The sequence below is a fragment of the Apiotrichum porosum genome, assembly GCF_003942205.1.
Source record: "Apiotrichum porosum strain DSM 27194 chromosome Unknown scaffold_4, whole genome shotgun sequence".
Taxonomy (NCBI): Eukaryota; Fungi; Basidiomycota; class Tremellomycetes; order Trichosporonales; family Trichosporonaceae; genus Apiotrichum; species Apiotrichum porosum.
Genome location: NW_021167111.1, coordinates 538,297 through 558,483, shown reverse-complemented (window position 1 = coordinate 558,483; position 20,187 = coordinate 538,297). Strand labels below are relative to the sequence as shown.

The following is a 20,187-nucleotide window of genomic DNA, read 5'->3' as shown; positions in this document are numbered from 1 at the left end:
GGTAAATAGCGTCCCCCCCCCCACCGAGACCCGCACGGCCTGTGTCCTTTGCCCCACACGACATGGAAGCGACTGCTCCGGCTGTCCTGTCCCCGAACTCGTATTACTCATCCCTCGACTTCTTCTCCCTCGCCGGTCTTGACGGGCATACACCCAACCAGGACCTCGACTCGCCCGTAGGTCTAGGTGGCGAGGCGCTCGACCCCGGCCCATCCCATCCGCAACGTGCGTCGAGCGACAACGCTTCGCCCGACGCCCCACTCGACGATCCATCGCCCATCGCGCTCGACATTTCCCGTAGCTCCAGTGCTGCAGGGCACAGTAGACCTGCAGTGCCACAGCACAAGACGTCTCGTTCGTCTCTGGCATCCTCTGGCCATAACCACCAACAACAGTACAACCCTCACCACCACTTTGGCGCGGCTAGCTCGATGGATGTCGACCAGCAGAACAACAGTGGCCAGGTGTCGGGATCTGGCCACAACACACCCGCTCTCGGCGCGTCCCACATGGTGAACATGGACCTGGCGGGTGCGGCATACGATGCTCTCCAGGCAGGCCTGCTTCAAAGCCAGGTAGGTTGTTCACAGCTCACGATTCCACAACCGCACACACGTCCCTCCTGTCCCCTCTTGAGCGGACGTTGCATGTTCCGCTGCGCTCGGACCTTGTAGTTTGCTGACGCGCCACCCAGCTCGAGTCTATCCACATGCAGTCGCCATTTATGGGAGCCACCAACCCAACTTCGCCCTACGGCACCATGGCACAAATGTTCCTCACCTCACCGCCTGAGAACTCGGCCTCGACCTCTTTGCCCGACTCGCACAGTCAGTTTGACCGCCCTGCTTTCCAGCGCAAGTACAGCTCATCAAACGGTCTCCCTGGCGTTCTCACTCCGGGTGAGCTCACACCCCCTCCCCTCTCCCCCGCGCACACTGGCCGGCAGAATATTTACTGACGCTTGTAGGCCCAAGTGGCGAGATGATGCCTGACAACCGCATGGACCTCATGAGCCCCATGCAGCTCGAGATGCTCGCTCGCGGTGAGATGATTGAGGGGATGGAAAACGTGCGTAACAAACAACAGAAGGCCGCTGCACAGGGCTGACCCTCATCCGCAGTTCAACCCCGTCCCGTTGCTGTCCCCTGCCCTTTCGCAAAGTGCATCGTCGTACACGTCTCCCGTCGCGCATGTCGCTTTCAACAGCGCCAGGGATGCAGCAAGCGCCAACCAGCACGCCCTTGAACAGCTGCAAGTGCAGCAACTCCAGTTCCAGGAGCAGCTTGCTCTTTTGCAAGAGCAGCAGCGTCAGCTGCAGGCCACCGCGGCTGCCGTCGCCGCGGCAAGTGGTTCTCCATTCTTGGGCGCCCAGCAGTCGTCACAGCAACAGTCCCGACAGGCCGTGACGCCTGGTGTCTCTGGCGCTCACTCGGGTGGCTCAATAAGCACACCTTCACCCGGCTCGTACTTCAGCCCCCTGACGTCGCCCGCCCTCGAGCCTGCGGTTAGCAGGTCTGCGGCCCTCCGTGCGGCCGCTGCCCACGCCCACGCCCACGCCCACCTGTCGCCCGCCCTCCACAGTCAGCAGATCCAGCGCCAGCCTCATCCACTTTCGGCCTTGTCGTCACCGGCTCTCAACCCCGTCGGCTCCTCGGGAGGAGCTCAACAGACTCTGTCGCCGGCCCTCGCGCCTCAGAACAGCAACGACTTTGGAGACCCAGACTATCTCAATGCTCTCCAAGGAATTCTGGACGGCTCGTCGGACGCCAACAATGGGTTCCAAGGTTCACCAGTTATTGGACCCAGCGGTGCGCCCCTCTCCTCGCCTCACCTTACCGCCAGCGGTACAGGTCCCCACCGGTCCCTGCCGGCCAAGTCGCGCCCTTCGCCCATGATGAAGCCGACCCACCACCGCTCTCACGTCAGACAGCCCTCGACCTCTGTGCCAACGTCTCCCATGGCCTTCAAGGTGCCCCAGCAGGCTGGTAACGGCATGGGATATCTGCCTCCAGCTGCCATCGACCAGCGTGGTGTTCAGCAGCAGCAACAACAGGCCCAGCAGGGATCGCACAGCACCTCGTCAACGCCCTCTCCTGTCGATCTCACCCATATTATGCCACCACCACCAGTGCCCAGTTCGAACGCGAGGCCCAAGAGCCTCATGCCTATGACTCCCGCGACTCTCATGAACCTCGGCAAGCACGAGGGACCTGCAGTCATACCCGAGCACCAACAGGAGTCCCGTCGGCAGGCCGATGCGCCCCCACCGCGTGCTGCAGCCAAAAAGGCCACCACGGCCATTGCACCCGCGTCCCAGCCCGCTCCCAAGCGTGGCAGCAGGCTAGTCCCCTCTGGCGGTGCGGCTGCGACAAAGCGCGCCCTGGCTATCCGTCCTCCAGGCGGTGTGGGTGTCCGCGCTGCCACCAAGGGCGCAGCAGCCGCTGCGGCCGCTGCTGCAGCCACCACCGAGCCCGAGACTCGCCGCACCTCGCACAAGGCTGCAGAGCAGAAGCGCCGCGACAGCTTGAAGGCAGGCTTTGACGAGCTGCGCTTGTTGTTGCCAGCTATCAACACTGAGGCGTTGGATCCAGAATCCGGCGAGCCCATCCCTGGCTCGTCTGCTCCCCGCTTGTTACCCAAATCCTCCCTTGTTCCCGACGACAACCCCAACCGCGGCGTGTCCAAGGTCGCCCTCCTCAAGTTCTCCAACGAGTACATTGTCCGTCTCCACTCCAAAGTCGAGAAGCGCGACGCATACGTTGACAAGCTGCGCGACGAGATCCGTCGTCTGCGCGGTCTTGGCGAGCCGGAATTTGCCGACGACGAGATCCGCGGCGACGAGGGCGAGGACCTGCTGGACATGGACATGCTCGAAGGCGAAGAAGACGACCTGGGATCCGACGAAGAGGACGAGGATGAGGACGACATGGACGTGGACGAGGGCCGGGAAGTGGCTGCTGCCTCAGTGGCCACTTCGAGCCGTAAGGGATCTGCAAGTAGCAAGGTCGGCAAGAGCCCAGCTTTGGGACCAACAAAACGCCCTGCACCCCGGAGCGCGGCTGGCAAACGCCGGGGAGAGTGAATAACCAACCACCTCTTCAATCATTATAAAAATATATCACTCTAGATGAGGGGAACGGAGGAAGGGTGGGGAGGCTCGTGTCGACGGAGGAGGGGCGAATACAAGGCGTGAGGCCCAAAGAGGTTTAGAGTTCCGCCGAGGAATAGAACTGTAGTAGCTAGACAATATGGATATTGCGGTGTACATTTTAGCTACAGGCTCCACCCGCATATGGCAGCGGGACGTCATTGTGTGGGCCTTGTCGCGGGGGGGGGGGCGGTCACATGCCCATCCATGCGAGCTCCCGCCATCCGCAGCCGCATTCTGACGTTGTCGTGTCGACCCCATTCACATGCCACCGTCACGCAGCCGGTGGTGGCCGCCAAATGGTGCCTCGTGCCGCCGCAATCTAATCTCGCCTGCGCTGCACTACCAAACCGTGCAGAGGTGCCAGGCTTTAGCGGATGAGACGGGACGGCCTCGTAGCCGCCGGCAAGGACAACAGGTCATGTGCCCAGGTTGCCGTGGCGGGCTGGCTGGAGTAGGCGTTCCCGGCGGGGCGGTCCTATGTACACGCTTGCTATTGAGAAATTGAGAAACGGGATCTAGGCTGTCGGCTGTCGGGTGACAACCGTTAGTGTGGCGTTTTTGCGGACGGATGGAAGGAATATCGCGACTCGTCAAGTTCGTTATGGACAGCTGTTTCGTGGGTCGGATGAGGAAGCCAAGACGCCGAGAGAGTCATGAAGGCCGAGAAGCGGGGAGGCTGAGAGCTGGCCTTGACGTTTGACGTTTGGGCTGATACGTATACATGCGCTCCACTGCTCCACTGATCCACTGATCCACTGATCTCTGAATTCAGTGGCCACTGGACACTGTCCATTTGATAGCCGTTTCCTTGTGAGCGACGCAGGGGCGCAGCACGTCGTGTCCAGACAAGGGGCCTTGACGAACTGCGCGGCTAGTCGTATGAATGTGCCCTCGATACTCGAGGACCATGCCAGATGCATATGCGACTCGAGGAGAGTGTTGGGCAATGTTCCGTCTGGAGGGCCCGGCGGTGGGAGCGTGTGAGTGAGGAGGACGTGGGACTGTGTGTCCTTCCTCGTCAGTCTTCCCTCCCCGCACCCATCCTCTTCTTCCCACTCGTCCTCGTCTCTTACACTTTCCATCACTCCAACTCGTATCTCGCACCACATCCAAACCCCCAGCATACCAAGCCGAACAATGGCAAAGCGCAAGACGGCCCCGTCTCCACCACCCCCCAGCACCCCCACCCCCTCGTCCCCCATCCCACCCAAACGCGCCCGTCGGTCGGGCAAACGTGCCGCCGAAACACTCGAGACGGAGGCGGCACGTGAGGATGATGACGACAACGACTCGGACGCGGTGAGCTCCGGTACACCTTCCGCGTCGTCGGCGTCGACGGTCGAGTACTTTCCCGCTGTGAAGGGCAAGGGGAAGGGTGGCAACGGCAAGAAAGCGGCTGCGGGCCGTGCGGCGTTGGCTGTGAGTAGCTGCAAATTGTGTCCACTCAGCCTGCTGACAAGCCTAGCAGGCTGGGAACAAGGGCAGTAAGAAGAAGGTCGTGCCGGATACTGTCGACGTCGCGGCCAAGGTGTCCAGCACTAAACCGGTGAGTGGCCCACAAGCTAGTTTTGTCTCGATCTCTGCTAACTCTGTAGAAGCCTGGGAAGAAGGGCGTGCAGAAGCGCAAGACAGTCCCCAGCGTCAATGAGGATGCGGTCGTCGAGATAGACGTCCACGCTGAGGGTGTATCTGCGAGTAGCTGCCCCATTTCTGGACGATTCAGCTGACTCGCAGCAGCACGGAAAAAAGGTCACAAAGAAACGCAAGAATGTCCCAGCCCCAGCCGCCGTCACCGAACCCGATGCCGACCCCGAGCAGGCCGCAGATGGGATCGAGGATATACCCGTGACGACGCCCAAGACGCCCCGCGGCGGACGCGGATGTGGGCGTGGCCGTGCGCCCGCTGGAGTTCGTGCCACGGCGAACCGGCCTGCGCCCAAGAACACCAAGGTCAAGGGGCCCAAGGGCGCTCCTGCCCCCGTCGCAACGCCGAGTCTATCATCATCGCCTAGCTCCAAACTCACCTCGCTTCCTGACTCTGTGGAAGAGGTCAAGAATCCCAGAGTGTCCGAGTTGAAGAATTCCATAGACCCCAAGCAGGAAGAAAGTGACGACAGCGACGGCGACCCCACTACCAACCTCAAGACCTTGGCACACTGGGCCGAGAACGTCCAACCAATGCCGCCTTCCCACTCGCAGCCGCACTACTACGGGGAGCCTGTGTCATACGCGAGGCCGAGTATGGCCAACCGGCGTTTTCATTATCTGCACGACGCTTCCGCCCATGTGGCCCCGGCCCAAGCCCATTTTCAACTGGCCGCCAACCCACCTCGTCCACTGCCGTGTCCTAGCCAAGTCCAACCTCTCCAGGCTGCACACTTGGACTTCGGATTATCCCCCTTCAAGTTTACCACACCCTTCTCTTCATACTTCGCCCAACCCGGCGGAGGCATCCAAGCCATTGAGGCTCGACGCACCTCAGCACGCGAAGTAGCACAGGAAACCTTCCGAAGCGAAGTGCACAAGATTCGCCTCGAAATGCAGCATCGCCTCCAGATCGCGAGCACACAGCGGCAGCATAGCCTTCAACGTGCCGGGCAGCAGTACAATTACGAGATGAGGATTCATAGCCTACAGGAGAACCAACACACTCTGATTCCCAACGCACGCTGGTTCAACAGTCCGCCAACTGGTTACCACTTGGCTGAGCTCGAACACCAGACGGCCACTCAGTCTCTTCTCCAAGAGCCCTTCCACCACAGGGTGCAGTATGGGCACATGACAGCCATTGAGGACGAGGCCGGACCATCCAACGTCAAGGCTCACGGGAACGGGTCGTCTCCCACAGTTGCTAGCCACGCACTCGCTGGCGAAGCACATGGCCGCGATCGTGCCGACATGCTCAACGACGAGAAGGATTCGTTTCAGGAACTCGTCAAGCAGATCAACACATTCCTGCACGACAATCAGCTCAACTTGAACGAGATGGTATGGTCCCAGGTACTCCAGATTGAGCCCGTGAGTTTGTGTACTGTGCGCCGCCACAGCAGCGAGGCTAACTCTCCTCCTCCAGATCGCCGAGCACCTCGCCTTCTTCCGCAAATACGAAGCCCTGTTCATTGCCGAAATAGTTCAGCTGCAGCACATCAAGGTCAGCCCCGACGACCGCGAGGCTGCCCGCGTAGAAGCCTTGCAGAACCACCGTAGCCTGTCTGAGCGTCTCTCGGAAGAAACGGAGGGGGAGAGCCAGGCCGACAACACACCTGGCCCCTGCCCCTTGCCTGCCACGAGGCGTGTTGGCGAGGTCAATGCCAAAGCCGCAGGAAAGGGCAAGGGGAGGGCCAGGCCCAAGGCTGCGTCGAGGGGATACCTGCCCATCCCGGCTACTCCTGGCCTGATCAAGGCTGCTGAGGATGCCACCAACCTCATGAATGAGACGCGGAGGAGGACATCCTTGGAGGAGCCCAAGACGAGTATTCCGGTGGAGCAGCCTCCGCCGGGTAAAAAGCAAAAGCGTATGAAGTGAGATGAGAGGAGGAGGAGAAGATTAGCCCACAAAGGTACATTTTTCCAGCTGGAGGAGTGCAGTTCTGGCGTGTACGCGTGTGGTATACAAGATGGAAGTCCATGGCACAACGGGTTGGGTTCATCCTGGGGGTGCCAAGGAACCAAAGTGGAGGCGGTCCACTCCGTGACACGGGCTATTGAGCCAACTGACCCTATGTACCTATGTGCTGTGCAACCCACCTTTGTCTTCCCCTATCCGTGATCCGGAAACTGGTCCAGTTTCAAGACCCCTCCCTCGGTCACTGAAGCTGACTCCTACTGTTGTCTCCAGCCGTCACATCTCCATCAACGAGCTCTTAAGTTGTCGACAAAAGAACCCCCGGCGTTGGGTGATGGCGCTCGGACCGCGTACCCTCACACACGCACCCCATGTCGGAGAAGGACGAGATTGCACTCATTGTACTTCGATGGGTACGAGATCTCACAAGAATGAACGGGACGGGGCTGGCTTCTTGCTTCTTTGTTGAATTTGACACCTCATCACGGTCGTAGCCTCGCGCCATCCTTCAGCTTGCGTTTGTGGATCTATTTCCACGTCCATTGCCATCTTCTTACCTCACATCACACGCATCACATCTCCACCATGGCATCTAAGAAGAAGGGAAAGGCCAAGGCCAAGGCCCCAGCCAAGCCCGCACCGGCACCCCCTATCAAGGTCACTCCTCCTACACCCGAGCCAAAGGCCACCACCAAACCCAAAGCCCACCCCCGAGCCAAGCCCAACCTCCGTTACAACCCCAAAGAGCGACCTGAGTGGTGGCAGCACAGTCTTGCAGTCGAGCGAGACTCGGATGTCAAGAAGGAGCTGGACAGACAGACAAAGCTCCGCACCCCCTACCTTGACCGTGTCGACAGCGCCTGGGATCCCAGGACAACAAACAGTCCGCAGAACACTCCCACCCACAACAAGGAGTACAATCATGTTAATGCCCTGAGGCACGACCAGCCAGCGGATAGGCGTTGCATCCCGTGTGTGAGGCTCGGGCTCAAGTGTGCCAGACCTACGCTCAAGTATTCTGTCTGTTCCAACTGCGCGGACTCGGGCGAGGAGTGTGGATATATCTGGTGAGTTGCAAAGGCATAGTGGGTGGACGTTTGGCTGACTCAGTCGTAGGGACCCCCCAGCACACTTGGACGAACCCATCGGCCGGCCTCCTTCCGTCTACGTGACTGAGCTGCTGCGCCAGAACATGGGATCCATCCACCTCGCCGTCTCTCGCGCAGGCAGGGGCGAGAAAGAGGAAGAGTCTTCCCTCCGCTCCACCATCGAACCCGACCGCTCGCCACCAAGGGACAAGTACACCCCCATCGCTCCTCCCGCCAACCGCGCGGGCGCGGGCACGTATGATGCCGACTGCCCGCGTCTCCCCATCGGCCTGCTTTCTCGTCTGCCTGATCTCCACCGCTCACCATCTCCAGACACACAGGCATCTCTGCCGACCCCGACGGGCACCACGCCTGTCCAGATTGGGAAGCGGAAGACGCGGTCCAGCGAGGCGCACATTCCGCGTGAGCCTGTGGCCAAGCGTTCTCGCCCGACTCCAGCACCCGTCCGTTTGGCCAACACCGACACGAAGGAGGACGATGGTGAAGGGTGCTACACCCTCTCTCGTGCCGAACTCGCTGCGCTCTTGGGTATGGCGTACGTCACTGGTGCACTCAACTTTGGAATACCTACGCCAGACGGTGATGGTGGCTTGACCTCCTCCCTCTCCAACGAGGCCCATGTGGACGACGACACCACCCAAGTAGCCTACCGTGCTGCCTTACTGGACCTCATTCCCGAGCCCTTTACACACATCGAGGATGTCACCTCCGACCCGGCAATCTACCTCTCCACTCGCGAGTCTCGACTGTTGCAAGGCGCCTTCACAGGCGAGGCGCGGTACATGGACCAGTTCTGGTCCAAGTGGCACGATCGCAGGGTGAGGTCCCGCATCATGAGGCTCGCGCCGAGTTTGAGCAACATGGAGCGTGTGCGACCTCTCAAGGGCACACCCATGCCGGTGCATGACGCTGGTCGCCCCGTCCTAGAGCGCCATGATTCTGGCTCGTCGGCCGACACAGACATGCGTCTCATGGCATCGAGACCCAGCTCGCTGATCCGCCCCTCTCACACCGTCTTCCCGACGCCTCGTGCATCACCGCCTGCGCCCACGCCAGTATGGGACCACTCGGAAACGAGCATGGACACATTTATCAACACCGTAGTCAAGAACACGGGGAGGAAAGTCGGCGCGTTCCCCTCCGAGATGCCGGGGATCCTCCTTGGCGGTGCACACCAGAGTGTGAGCTTCGATGTGCAAAGTGCCTAGCTGACAAACCTCAGCTCCTCGATGCCGACCGGGTTATCCGTGCTCTTCCACCCACGAGTGAGGCAGGTCACTGGCGTGTGGCCGTCCTGTTGCTCAAGCAGCGGGTCGCGTTGCTCTGGGACCCGAGTGCCCTTGACACTCCCCCGTCGCTGGCGGAGGAGACCGTCAATGTCTTAGCTGTAAGGTTCACTTATCCTAACAATCAAGCTGACTTGTCCAGGCCATTATCGACTTCTACGAACATGTATGGCGGGCCGGACACCGCGAGCCACCACATGCAGAGGGAGGGTGGGGTTTTGAGATGGTCCATGGAGGGGTATGTTTAGCTCGAGAAGTTCCGCGTCGTTCTGAGCTGACATTTCCTCAGGCTCACGTCCTCCCCATCCCTGAACACTTGGGAGATGTCAAGGAGCGCAGTGAAGACCGAGACATGACACTTTCACGTCGGTGTCGTGCAGGCATTGCGTTCTTTGCCACTGCGTCTGATGACGAGGTGGACAAGTGTGTGCAGAGCTGTCTCGTGGCGGTAACTGAGGCCTGAAGAGCCTACAGTAGCTTGCCACCTTTGACTCTGTGGCACTTTAAGTCTGTCTCGTGTTAGATTTCCTCCCCACGCTGCACCAGCATTCTCTCAGCCGCCTTGTCCATGATGTAAAAGCTAGAAGTGTACGAGTGTATCCAAACAATATGCATGTGTCAAGAAACGGAGTCGAGCAAGGACGCGGATCCGAGTCGGTCAGTGTGCACCACATGGGCGCTTTTAGGCAGACAGGTTTAGGCGAGATTGACGACCGGCCGACACTGCATCGACGTCAGCGATCAGCGAGAGAGGTTGCTTTTGAGTCGGCAGCGCACCTGTGCAACCTGGAGCTACATGTGGTCCGCCAAAAGCTAAACATCTGTCAACATCCCCTACTTCTTCCAACCAAATCCTTACTGCTATACCCACCCTTTCGCTATGATCATCACCATCCTCACTGACCCCTCCCCGTCCGCCACCGTCGACGCAGCCGTCGCTCTGGAGCAGGGCTTCAAGGACGACCACATCAGCATCGCCCTCAACCCGCACAACAACCCCGATCTCCTTCTGGCAAGGATGGGGGCGGCGGTCACGACTGCTGTCCTGGATTTCCAGTGCTACACTGCGTCCTTGGATGGGAGCAAGGTGGATGGTGTCATGCTGGTGCAGCCCCCCGGGTTCGAGCATGGGGTGTCGTGAGTGGAGGAGCTGAGGGCGGTGGGACTTACGAAAGGGGGAGGGGGATAGGGAGGCTGACCATAACCACCAGACCCAACTCGAAAGGACCCCATACTCAGCTGGCAAAGGATCTGAGTACGCCCGAGGCCAACAAGGCGATTGAAGGGGTGAGTTGACTGCAGAGTGCCCGTTAAACGCCAAGTGGAATGCCCTCAACGCAACACCTTCCTTCCGCACTGGGCACACCTTGCCTGCGCAACCATTTATACAGCCCTGCTGACACTCTCTAAGCTCAAGAACCTCTTCAACGAGCTCGAGACCAAGGCATTCGGCCCTACAGCCGTCCGCGATACTTATTACGTCTCCCACCTGGCCACGGCACCTTGGGCGGCGGGTCACGGTGTCGGCGGCCAGCTGCTCAAGGCCATCATTGAGCGGGCTACGAAGGAGGGTGTTCCCGTGACGCTCGTGACGATGACGCCGAGACACGTGAGTAAACTTGTGATGAGGAGGGAAGGGAGTTGAGGCCAAGAAAGGGGAGAGAGAGGTGACGAACAGAGTGCCGAATGGAGTGCTGACACCGACCAGGAAGAGTACTACAAGCGTTACGGCTTCACCACAAAGCACTACATGACGTATGACCTGAACGGCACACCGACAGAGTGGTGGGCCATGAGCACCGACCTGTAGACAGTCTAGACGCCGTTGTAGATTTCAGACATTCAACGGGGCTAGTCCAGGCGGCGGTCAGGCCATTCTCACTTGCTTTGAGCCTCAGCGAGACCCCACACGGGCTGGTGCCGTTTCCTCGGCTTGTGATAGGACTGGTGCATGCGGGCATATATGCATATATGGGGAGCTGTGATGGTTCTACTTGCCAAGACGCTTGCGCTCGGCGCGGGTCGCCTGGGGAGTCAGCTTTTGCCACAACGAAGGCTGAGGCCTTGAAGGCACAGAGGCCCACTGAAGCTCTCGGATGAGGACGACCAGCGTCATCCACCCGTCACTGGCACTCACCTTTCTCCTCTTCTTGTACTTGTGCTTGTTCATCCTCTTTTTCCTCTTACGCCTGACCGAGTCCATCTCGACAACCTCGTCCGCCACTGAGGGCTCGAGGCGGGCAAGGAGACCCTCGAGGCTGGCGACGGCGTCGTCAATCGAGGCCTGCTCGGCAGCCGAGCGGGTAGGCTCAACGTTGGCCGCGCCCATGCGCTTGAGAGACTGGTCCCAGATGGCCGAAGCGGCGTCGACGTGCACGGCACGGGCCTCGTCGAGGAGAGTCGAGAGGCGGGTGTCGGCGTCAACGTCGAGGGCACGGAGCGAGGTGGTGGGGCGGGGGCCGAGGTGGTGAGCCAAAGCGGGGTGAGCAAACGCCTTGGTCACACGGAGGTGCTCGCCGAGCGAGGAGGCAAGCTCGTCAACGGCAGGCATGGCCTCGAGAGGCGAGGGGGCAGCGGGGCGCTCCCAGAGTCCCGGGACAGCTGCGTCGGCCGACATGTAGCCCTGGGTGCCAATGTGGACGGGGAGGGGCATGTGGCGAGGAGTGAAGCCGAGGTGGAGAGCAGCCTGGGCAGGGTAGAGGTTGACGGGAGTCCAGCCGGGCGCGGCGGGGCGGGGGAGCTCAGACGACACGAGGTTCATGTCCGCACGGAGGGAGCCCTCGGCGGAAGCAGCGGCGTCGCGGCGCGAGAAGAACGAGCGCTGGAGACGACGGCCGTGGGTAGGCTGAGCCGAGGTCGAGCCAGAGGTAGACGGAGAAGGAGCCGCCGCCGGCTTGACCCGCATGGTTGTCTTGACGCGGACGCGGCGACCGTGGCCGCGGGTGGGGGCCTTGGGGGCAGCGGAAGCGGCGGCTGGCGCCGTCGCCGCACGCTGCGAGAGCGACGAGTAGAGTCGCCGCAGGAGCATGTGGGTGGTGGGGAGTGTGGAGAGTGGTCGATGGAGAGAAACAACCAACGCTCTCTTTGCACGCGCGGCCGGGCGAGTAGGATCGTTTCGGAAAAGAGGGCGGTCACGTGACCCACAGCCAAAAGTGACGGCGGATTGATATTTCGGCGAGCTCGAACGGTCCAGGACTCAATAATCTTGTGTCCACCTAACAACAATGTCCAAGCGGTCCCACCAAGTCATGGATGCCCCAGGCCCCTCAGAGCCGCTCCTCCGCGAGCCCCAAGTAAGCTTACCGATACACCCAAGAGCTGACCTCCAGAAACGGTTCTACCGCCAGCGCGCTCACGCCAACGTCTTTGTTGACCATGAGCTCGACTAGTGAGTGCCCCTGGGTGTTTGTTTAGCAAAGATACGAGGCGTTTGGCATGCCTAGTGGGATATTGGCGTCAGTCTCCTCGACCTGGATGTCTGTCGAGGTTGGGACTCATGCTATCGTCTGCGCAAGTCCTTCCCATCAATTCCATTCTGCGGCTGTACTGGACCTCCTGCTGACGCGCCAGCCCCGCGTCGCCTGACCAGATGGACTGGTCGCTCCACTACCCCAACTACTTCCCCGCCAAGGACGGCCAGGACTTGAAGCAGGTCGAGTGGGCGGACGTTGGCTGCGGTTTCGGCGGTCTCCTCATGGCCCTTGCCCCCCAGTTCCCCGACACCGTCATGTTGGGAATGGAGATCCGCGTGTCGGTGACACAGTACGTCGCCGACCGTATCGCCCACGCCCGCCAGGCCGCCATTGTTGCCCCCGAGGGTGCTGAGGAGAAGAAGCCCGGTGGCTTCCAGAACGTCTCGGTCATCCGCGCAAACTCGATGAAGCACATGCCCAACTTCTTTGCCAAGGGCCAGCTGTCAAAGATCTTCTTCCTCTTCCCCGACCCCCACTTCAAGGTCCGCAAGCAGAAGGCGCGCATTGTCACCACTGCCCTGTTGGCCGAGTACGCCTTTGTCCTCCGCCCTGGAGGCATTCTCTACACTGTCACGGACGTGAAGGGTGAGTTGGAAGCATTGTTCGAGCTTGTCCCGAATCATAATGGGGACCAAGCTTGCCAATCCAGCCCAGACTAGAGCTAATCCATGCAGACCTCCACGAGTGGATGGACCACCACCTCCGCAAGCACCCGTCGTTTGAGTACATCCCCACTGAGGAGCTCGCCGACGACCCCATCCTTCTCGCCGCCAAGACTGCCACCGAGGAAGGCCGCAAGGTCGAGCGTAACGGCGGCGACAAGTGGGTCGCGTGCTTCCGTCGTCTTCCCGACCCCGAGGAGTAATACGGCCAGCGAGGACTGAGTGTTAGAGGGATTTGAGCGATTATGCATGTGTAACAGGATCTTACCCAATCTGAACCGCGACTGGCGTCTGACTCCCTTTCAAGACTCATAACCTCTCCGTGACCAATGTGGGAGCGCCTTACACCGATGCTCCTCACTCGGTGCTCGCACCAGGGGCCACCTGGATCTCATGGAGACGGGTTGAGAACATTGCTAATCCCACTAAACGCACTAAGTGCCGTGGTGGGCGGCACTGGCGTGGAACCGGCAAACGGGTGTTTCACAAGGTATGGTGCAGGAGTGGGGGTGGCACTCCAATGCTGGGTAATGAATGTTTCGAGTTCGTTTGGTACCAGAAGGGGGACACATGTAAGGGCCGGGACAGCATAGTTTTGAGTGGACGGAGTGGTGAATGATGAGCTGGATATGTGGACGAGAGAGCGGGGGAGATGACAGTGTGGTGTTGGCAAGACAAAACGGGGGATGTGGTGTGGCGGCGCGTGTTTTCGCCGTGGGCCGCTCAGCGTGCGCCTTGATGGTGTATTCTCACTTCCTGCAGCTGATGGCCATGTTTCCTTCTGGAATTTACCAAGACCGCACTGTGTAGTGGTTCGTACGAGCAAAGAGATCTAGCGTGGGGAATACAACCGACCCCCGACCGCTACTCCACTTCTGAGGTTGTGTGGCACACTGTTCCACGCCATTCTCCATCCTCCTCAACATCTGCACCATGTTCCGAGAGCTGGGGAACCCCCAAGCCAAAAGAGAAGGCTTCTGGAAGCGCTGCATACACCGTAAGGGAGTCGAACCCCTGCCGCGTCGAGTCTGCGCATGGCAACGACGCATGATACCGTTTCACCAACGGTGTTAAGATGTTGAGGTGAATGTCATGATCGGCGCGCCGGACATCCTTCTGCCTTCCTTTTGCTTGATCTGCTCCATAGGACGTGTACAACGGTAACATGTGACACTCTAGATGTTCCTACCCAAGCCCCTTTGCCTCTCAAGCTCGTTCAAAACCTCGTCAGTGTTGTGGTGCTCTCGCCTCTGACATCCAACGCTACTTCGTCAGCTTGTTTTCGAGGTTTCCCCTTTCCCGAGCTTACTTGACAACATCACAGAACTGGAAAATGACCTCCCGTACTTCCCCCTCGAAAAAGTTCTCCCACCCAGCGTCGGCAGTGATCCATACCTCTGTCCACATGCCGGGGACGGTACGACCATCGAGGTCCTTGTGACCAGTTCGACACTCGATGTTGTGTGGCGTCACTGGGGAAAATCTCCGTCAGTCATGGACATTTCGGACGCCGCTAGGTTGGTGATGGGTTGTACGCACCTCGCTTGAGCAGCAGTGCAGAACTGATCTCGTGGGACACGCTCGCGGCGGTGTCGATATCAAGCCGGCGGGAAAAGTAGAAGATGTAGTGCTGCGCCCGTGTCAGCTCGCGTTCTCACCGGGCTAACTCACCGTTTGACCCTTCATGGGGTTCTTGAAGTCGAGATGAGGAAGTGTCGGTGCCGGCCAATGCGTGATCACTGGGTTCTTGGGAGGCTTCCTCTTGCCTGGGGTTTTGGTTAGGGACTTGCCCTTACTGGTGGGAGTCTTGGTTTTGGTTTTGGCCTTGACGTTGGCCTTGCCGTTAACTGCTGCACGAGGCTTCAATGGGCTAGACATTGTCGACTTCTTGCCCTTCGCCCTCTTCGTGGCCGGAACAGGTGGGATGAGCTTCTCCAGATCCACTGGACCCTTGTGAGAGCGAGGCCGACTCGGTGTCGATGGGGAGGTGACGCTCAAGATTGGCACTAGGGGGACGTGGAGGAGCTTGAGCTTGAGAGCCGCGACCATTGGGCTGTGCTATGTTCGGCGTGTTGAGGTCTGGAAACGTTTGGAAACGGGGACGGGGCGAGCGAGGGCGAAGAAGTGTATGTATGTATGTAGAGTCGGTAGGTGCGAGTGTGATTGATGCAAGAGGTTGAGCTTCTCGCATCAGTGATTGAACGTGTCAAGGCAGTGTGAGAGTTGGCGTGTGTGGGGGGAGGTTTTGTTTGTTTACGAGGTCTGTGGCAAAATGATCGCCGCACACGCTCTCGTTTGCCACCCAGATCCGCTTGGACCGGGGCAGTCAAAAAGACGCCATGCATGCAGGTCTACGCGACAATGATGCTGTAGTCGAGCATTTCCATTTCGTGGAGCATCTGTCTCTACTGCTGCCAATGGGAACCTGTACATGCCCAGGAGACTGCTCGTTCTTTGGTGTGTCCGGCGTCCTCAGCCACAGCACCAGTCAATATCCATGCACCGTCATTTCGACACTGATCCCATTAGCTGTCTATCCGGCTGTCTACTGCATCAAAGCACTCACAGTCTACCTTGGGCAACCACATTGATCAGTCGCCCTACGGGCTTTGCAAATCTACCATGATAGTAGGCAGGACAGGTGATGCTAATTTCAACGACATACAGCTGCTCATCACCAGTGAGGCGAGGGACGCAGTCGTCCTGGGTGTATTCGATCTCGTCCGTGGTGACTGACAGGTATTCAGCAAGTCATTTTGGAGGGTAGGAGTTCAAGAAACGTACCGCCGACCTCGAGCAGGATGTGATGGATGTAGGACTTTAGAACCTCCCAGACGGCGGGCGTGATCGCGCCTGCGAACCTGAAAGTGGTGCGCTGGATGTCAGGTGAAATATGTAGTGTAGGTTCAGGTCAGGACTTACATTGTTAACATACAACTCCATTGCACTTGGTGTGGGGTTTCGAGGAGTCTTAAGCTCTAATACAGAACATGGTCCTCTTTATCTATGTGAGACTCGGTATGTTGGCCTCTGATGGTGCTGGGTCAAGGTGAAAACCAAAGTGGCACCGGATCCCGTCCGCATCAGCATCCACCCTCATTGAAGGTCAGTGCCCAAACGACACTCCAAATCATTCTGGCTCAGCGGAGTGCCATCAAAGCATGTGACATGGGGGCGGTCAACTGATGAAGTGATGAAAAATGAACCTACAGCCTTGAGCGGTGTACGACAGCAAGTGTACGCGCGTATACGCACCCATCAAAGGAACGTCATGGGGTGAGGAAGCCAAACTGTGTTTGCCGCCTCAGTCCTCTTCCTCTATTTCTCCCCAGCGCATCCCGTCTTCGTCTCTCTCCATCATTGTTGTCTATCACATTAGGTGTTTTCTTTAGCCTACACTTGAACACGTTACCCAGACTCTCAACACATCGCCCATCGGCACATCGTTTATAGGTGGTCTACCCCCCAGCCGCCAAACCTCACCTCACCAAAAAAAAAAACCCCCCTTTCTTCCTTGTACATCAAACACCACCTTACACCGACAAGATGGCTTATCCGTGGGGTATGCCTGGCGCCGGTGGATACCCAGGCATGCCGTATGCCGCTTATGGTTACCCCGGGCCCCATATAGCTGCTTATGGTGGCATGGGTGGCGGCTACCCGGGTACCGCCAGCCCTGCTGGAACGCACCAGTATGCCACCGCCATGTCCCCGATGCCGATGGGTGGCATGGGAGGTGCACAGATGCCGTATATGCCAGAGATTCCTGGCATGCGTGGCCTGCGTATGGGTATGGGCCCCTCTGATTACCCCACTATGGGTCCCGTTTATGGGGGTGGCGGTAACCCTCACGCTGGCGGTACCAGCTACGGCGGTGGCGCGGCCCAGCCTCAGGCAGGTGGTAACTACAGTTTGGCCTTTGTTGTGAGTCTTCCATTATACATTTGCAGGAGGTTCTAACAAACTAGGGTGGCATCATCCACTTCTGCCGTCCTTTTGGGCAGATGGGCCCCCTGCAGCTGAGTGACGGTCAGCTGGCAGCCATCTGGGAGGCGATCAAGCAGCTTCCTGGCGTCAGTGGTGGGTGCAGATCATCTTGAGCATACATCGTTTCTCAAACTGACACGGTCATCAGAGCTCAACAATCCCAAGTGGGAGACGTGCAACGAGAGCTATGCGCCTGGTATCATCTTCGGCGGGCACCTGGAGGCGTCTAAGGTTGCAAGCTGGAAGGTCAGGGTTGACTCTGAGCTGCACAATAACCTCCCCATGATTGTGCCTGGATGTCGGTGAGTGTGGATGCCTATGCGCAGTGGAATAGTCGTTGAGTGACGAACAGCCCCCAGGTGCGCATTCGTTTTTAAGTGCCCATTCAAAAACACGTACACGACAAGTGATCAGCAGAGAGTCGGAGGGGCTGAATAGCATCCATGAAAGGGTCGCATGTGGATGATTGATGAAAACGACTTGTTGTGGCGGAATACCCCGCTTTCCATAGTGGGATGATGGATACCTCCGACGTCCTGCCTTGACCTTCCCCTTCCCTACATGCGTCAGTTGTGCAACGAGCCTGCAAGGGAAGAAGGAGGTCTCTGTTGGGATTTGATGCCGTTTAGCGCCCGAGACCGATGGTCTTAAGCTGGCAGTTTGTCTTTCAGAAGAGGATGGGGATGCATAGGCGTCTACAGAGCTGCTTATATGCACACAGAAGGGAGGCCCGAGCACTACAGAGAAGCACGAGGACAATGAAGAAGCAGAAAGAGCAGCATTGGTGCAGTACCCTCGTTCTCCGGTCAGCTCGGTGCCACACTGCAGTGGCGCAAGTGGTTACGTAATCTCAACAGGTCTCCAGAATGAACACATGGTCATATGTCTAGCTGCAGCCCAAGCAACGTACTCGGCGAGATGGCCGAGCGGTCTAAGGCGCTGTGTTAAGGTGTTTCACTCCTCCTCATCATCTTGAGATGGAAGTTGCTCATCCGCAGTCTTCGGACGTGGGTTCGAATCCCACTCTCGTCATCAGGGGCTTCATTGCCTCCCAAACCGTCCTTTTTGAGGTTTGGGAAGGTTGGAAGAAGGTGTTGGACGAGTTGGGACAGTGCGGAGGATTGAAGCATGGTGGGTGCCGACTACTGCCACTTTGGCGGTTCGGCCAAAACTTCCGATCTGAATAATGAAAGTGGCACACTTTTCGTTTGCCAGTCGGTCATGGGTGGCAAATGCTACAATGGGTGCGTTTTGGTGCTACCTGTGTGCCATCGAAGGAGAAGAACTACCACGCCTCAACCAAGGATGTCCGAGGGGCGTGGGACTTCGGGATACCATGTACGTCACGTCGGGCTATAAAAGCGTCTTCCCATGGGAGTTACTGGAGGTCCCTCATTGAACATGGTAGAATCCGCAGCGACAGGTAGCATGTGTACGTGGGGGCGAACATGGGCCTTTTCTTGGTATTATCTGCCATCTGCCATCACCCATCATCATCTAGCCGTCATTATAACCAGAACATTCTCTTTGAGCTTTGTTCTTGCTTTCCTGTTTCTAACTGAACAATTCCCTCTCGCTCCTCTCCAACGACAACATAGTATACCAGTACAGCAACGACTTCCACAGTGGTGCCTTCAACGATCCCCCGGATGGGAAGCCCAACTACGAAGATGTCCCCGGCCAGCAAATCGACCAACCGTTCGAGTTCCAAGTCTCAAGTCCAAACACTTCCGATAGCGACTTGAAGAGCGCCGAAGACGCCGCTCACTCGAAGAGCTCGAGCACGCAGGGCTCAGCCAATAGTGTCAAGGCGTCATTTGTCGTATGTTTCTATCAGCACCGTCACCGTTGAGCTGCTCTAGCTCACAGTTAGGGCGCCATGGTATACTTTGAACGCCATAACTGTGACCTCACGGCAATGGACCTGGGGCACATTGAGAATCAGATAAAGTCTATGCGCGCGGTACAAGGTACGTGAAACAGCACACCAGTCGACTTGGGGTGCACTGCCGCTGACGCTGATTGTATCTGATAGACCTTCTCTACCCCCAGTGGAAGACCTATATCGACAAGGCCACTCTGGCGATCATGTTTGTCGGCTATATCAACAGGTCAGCCGGTCAAGTCTGGCCAGCCACGATAGACAGCGAACTCCGCAGCCTTTTGGGTGCCCTCTTTCCTGGAAGCTGGTACGGTCTTGTCTTGAACGGTCTGCACATTAGAGGTTGACACTGCAGCCCCAAAATTACGACACGCCAGCGTTGAGTGAAGGTGCAATGGAGGTGTCTGGGACGAAAAATGTGAATATTCAGAAGAATATCGATAACGGGCCGAGGCTCAGAGCTTCTGTATCTCAGTCTACAATGGAGTGAGTGAACGTGCTGGCCTTCTTAGTTCAGTGGTTAGAATTTTTCACTAGTACTCGTGATCACCATATCACTACTACGATGAAAGGGTCACCCGTTCAATTCGGGTAGAAGGCAGTACGACGTCTCGAGCGTTCTTTTTTGGCGGCTGTGACAAGCAGACGATGCACTTTGTGACTGTGTACGGTCATACATATCGGGGGTGTGGAATGGGCGGGCACATGGTGTTCCAAATGCGCCACAGGTGGTGAAATGAAAGATGCGACGGAATAAACCGAAAATTCAGCGAAAATCTGACGAAATTCAGATCCCGACGCGCATATAAGCGCCGATTGCCATGTGCGCACGAGATGTGGCGGATACGTTTCATTGTGGGTTCGTTTCATGTTGTATTGAGAGCTGCATATGTGGAGCTGCTAGTTTACCGATCCGCACTGTATGTTCGTTCAGGTATTTGTGCTGCTGAACTGAACACTTGGGGTGGTGTGCGTTGCGAAGGAGTGGGGACGAGAATGTCAACAACACAAGCGTCATGTCCCTGCTCCAGCCAACATAACGGTATTTGATGTAAACAACGATGCTGGGAGA

At 58.1% G+C, this 20,187-nt stretch overlaps 9 protein-coding genes and 2 non-coding genes across 11 annotated transcripts; 7 read left to right on the top strand and 4 right to left on the bottom strand.

Moving 5' to 3' along the window:
• Window positions 1–62: 62 nt before the first annotated feature.
• On the top strand, window positions 63–3,082 carry EHS24_006941 (uncharacterized protein; the record flags this gene model as incomplete). The annotated part of the gene is made up of 4 exons (XM_028622328.1): window positions 63–575; window positions 695–899; window positions 968–1,068; window positions 1,121–3,082. The coding sequence occupies 4 exons, from the start codon at window positions 63–65 to the stop codon at window positions 3,080–3,082; spliced, it is 2,781 nt and encodes a 926-aa protein (XP_028477220.1).
• Window positions 3,083–4,288: 1,206 nt separating this feature from the next.
• Window positions 4,289–6,677, top strand: EHS24_006940 (uncharacterized protein; the record flags this gene model as incomplete). Its single annotated transcript, XM_028622327.1, has 5 exons — window positions 4,289–4,570; window positions 4,617–4,697; window positions 4,747–4,836; window positions 4,886–6,169; window positions 6,225–6,677. The coding sequence occupies 5 exons, from the start codon at window positions 4,289–4,291 to the stop codon at window positions 6,675–6,677; spliced, it is 2,190 nt and encodes a 729-aa protein (XP_028477219.1).
• A 624-nt stretch (window positions 6,678–7,301) lies between these two features.
• Window positions 7,302–9,574, top strand: EHS24_006939 (uncharacterized protein; the record flags this gene model as incomplete). Its single annotated transcript, XM_028622326.1, has 5 exons — window positions 7,302–7,783; window positions 7,833–9,006; window positions 9,048–9,212; window positions 9,254–9,277; window positions 9,401–9,574. The coding sequence occupies 5 exons, from the start codon at window positions 7,302–7,304 to the stop codon at window positions 9,572–9,574; spliced, it is 2,019 nt and encodes a 672-aa protein (XP_028477218.1).
• Window positions 9,575–9,991: 417 nt separating this feature from the next.
• EHS24_006938 (uncharacterized protein) lies at window positions 9,992–10,921 on the top strand (the record flags this gene model as incomplete). The annotated part of the gene is made up of 4 exons (XM_028622325.1): window positions 9,992–10,248; window positions 10,323–10,398; window positions 10,523–10,720; window positions 10,820–10,921. The coding sequence occupies 4 exons, from the start codon at window positions 9,992–9,994 to the stop codon at window positions 10,919–10,921; spliced, it is 633 nt and encodes a 210-aa protein (XP_028477217.1).
• A 180-nt stretch (window positions 10,922–11,101) lies between these two features.
• Window positions 11,102–12,139, bottom strand: EHS24_006937 (uncharacterized protein; the record flags this gene model as incomplete). Its single annotated transcript, XM_028622324.1, has 2 exons — window positions 11,102–11,137; window positions 11,249–12,139. 2 exons carry the CDS (start codon window positions 12,137–12,139, stop codon window positions 11,102–11,104), a joined length of 927 nt encoding a protein of 308 aa, XP_028477216.1.
• A 196-nt stretch (window positions 12,140–12,335) lies between these two features.
• Window positions 12,336–13,449, top strand: TRM8 (tRNA (guanine-N(7)-)-methyltransferase (tRNA(m7G46)-methyltransferase); the record flags this gene model as incomplete). Its single annotated transcript, XM_028622323.1, has 4 exons — window positions 12,336–12,404; window positions 12,441–12,499; window positions 12,682–13,169; window positions 13,259–13,449. 4 exons carry the CDS (start codon window positions 12,336–12,338, stop codon window positions 13,447–13,449), a joined length of 807 nt encoding a protein of 268 aa, XP_028477215.1.
• Window positions 13,450–14,237: 788 nt separating this feature from the next.
• EHS24_006935 lies at window positions 14,238–14,317 on the bottom strand. The gene has a single exon. It is a non-coding gene; the product is annotated as a tRNA-Gly (tRNA).
• Window positions 14,318–14,421: 104 nt separating this feature from the next.
• On the bottom strand, window positions 14,422–15,295 carry EHS24_006934 (uncharacterized protein; the record flags this gene model as incomplete). The annotated part of the gene is made up of 4 exons (XM_028622322.1): window positions 14,422–14,509; window positions 14,556–14,718; window positions 14,786–14,876; window positions 14,918–15,295. The coding sequence occupies 4 exons, from the start codon at window positions 15,293–15,295 to the stop codon at window positions 14,422–14,424; spliced, it is 720 nt and encodes a 239-aa protein (XP_028477214.1).
• A 302-nt stretch (window positions 15,296–15,597) lies between these two features.
• On the bottom strand, window positions 15,598–16,189 carry EHS24_006933 (uncharacterized protein; the record flags this gene model as incomplete). The annotated part of the gene is made up of 4 exons (XM_028622321.1): window positions 15,598–15,613; window positions 15,912–15,978; window positions 16,031–16,121; window positions 16,169–16,189. The coding sequence occupies 4 exons, from the start codon at window positions 16,187–16,189 to the stop codon at window positions 15,598–15,600; spliced, it is 195 nt and encodes a 64-aa protein (XP_028477213.1).
• Window positions 16,190–16,792: 603 nt separating this feature from the next.
• On the top strand, window positions 16,793–19,498 carry EHS24_006932 (uncharacterized protein; the record flags this gene model as incomplete). Its single annotated transcript, XM_028622320.1, has 9 exons — window positions 16,793–17,170; window positions 17,215–17,326; window positions 17,382–17,535; window positions 18,183–18,364; window positions 18,427–18,571; window positions 18,860–19,055; window positions 19,107–19,203; window positions 19,269–19,344; window positions 19,471–19,498. The coding sequence occupies 9 exons, from the start codon at window positions 16,793–16,795 to the stop codon at window positions 19,496–19,498; spliced, it is 1,368 nt and encodes a 455-aa protein (XP_028477212.1).
• Window positions 19,499–19,617: 119 nt separating this feature from the next.
• On the top strand, window positions 19,618–19,716 carry EHS24_006931. The gene has a single exon. It is a non-coding gene; the product is annotated as a tRNA-Thr (tRNA).
• Window positions 19,717–20,187: the final 471 nt, after the last annotated feature.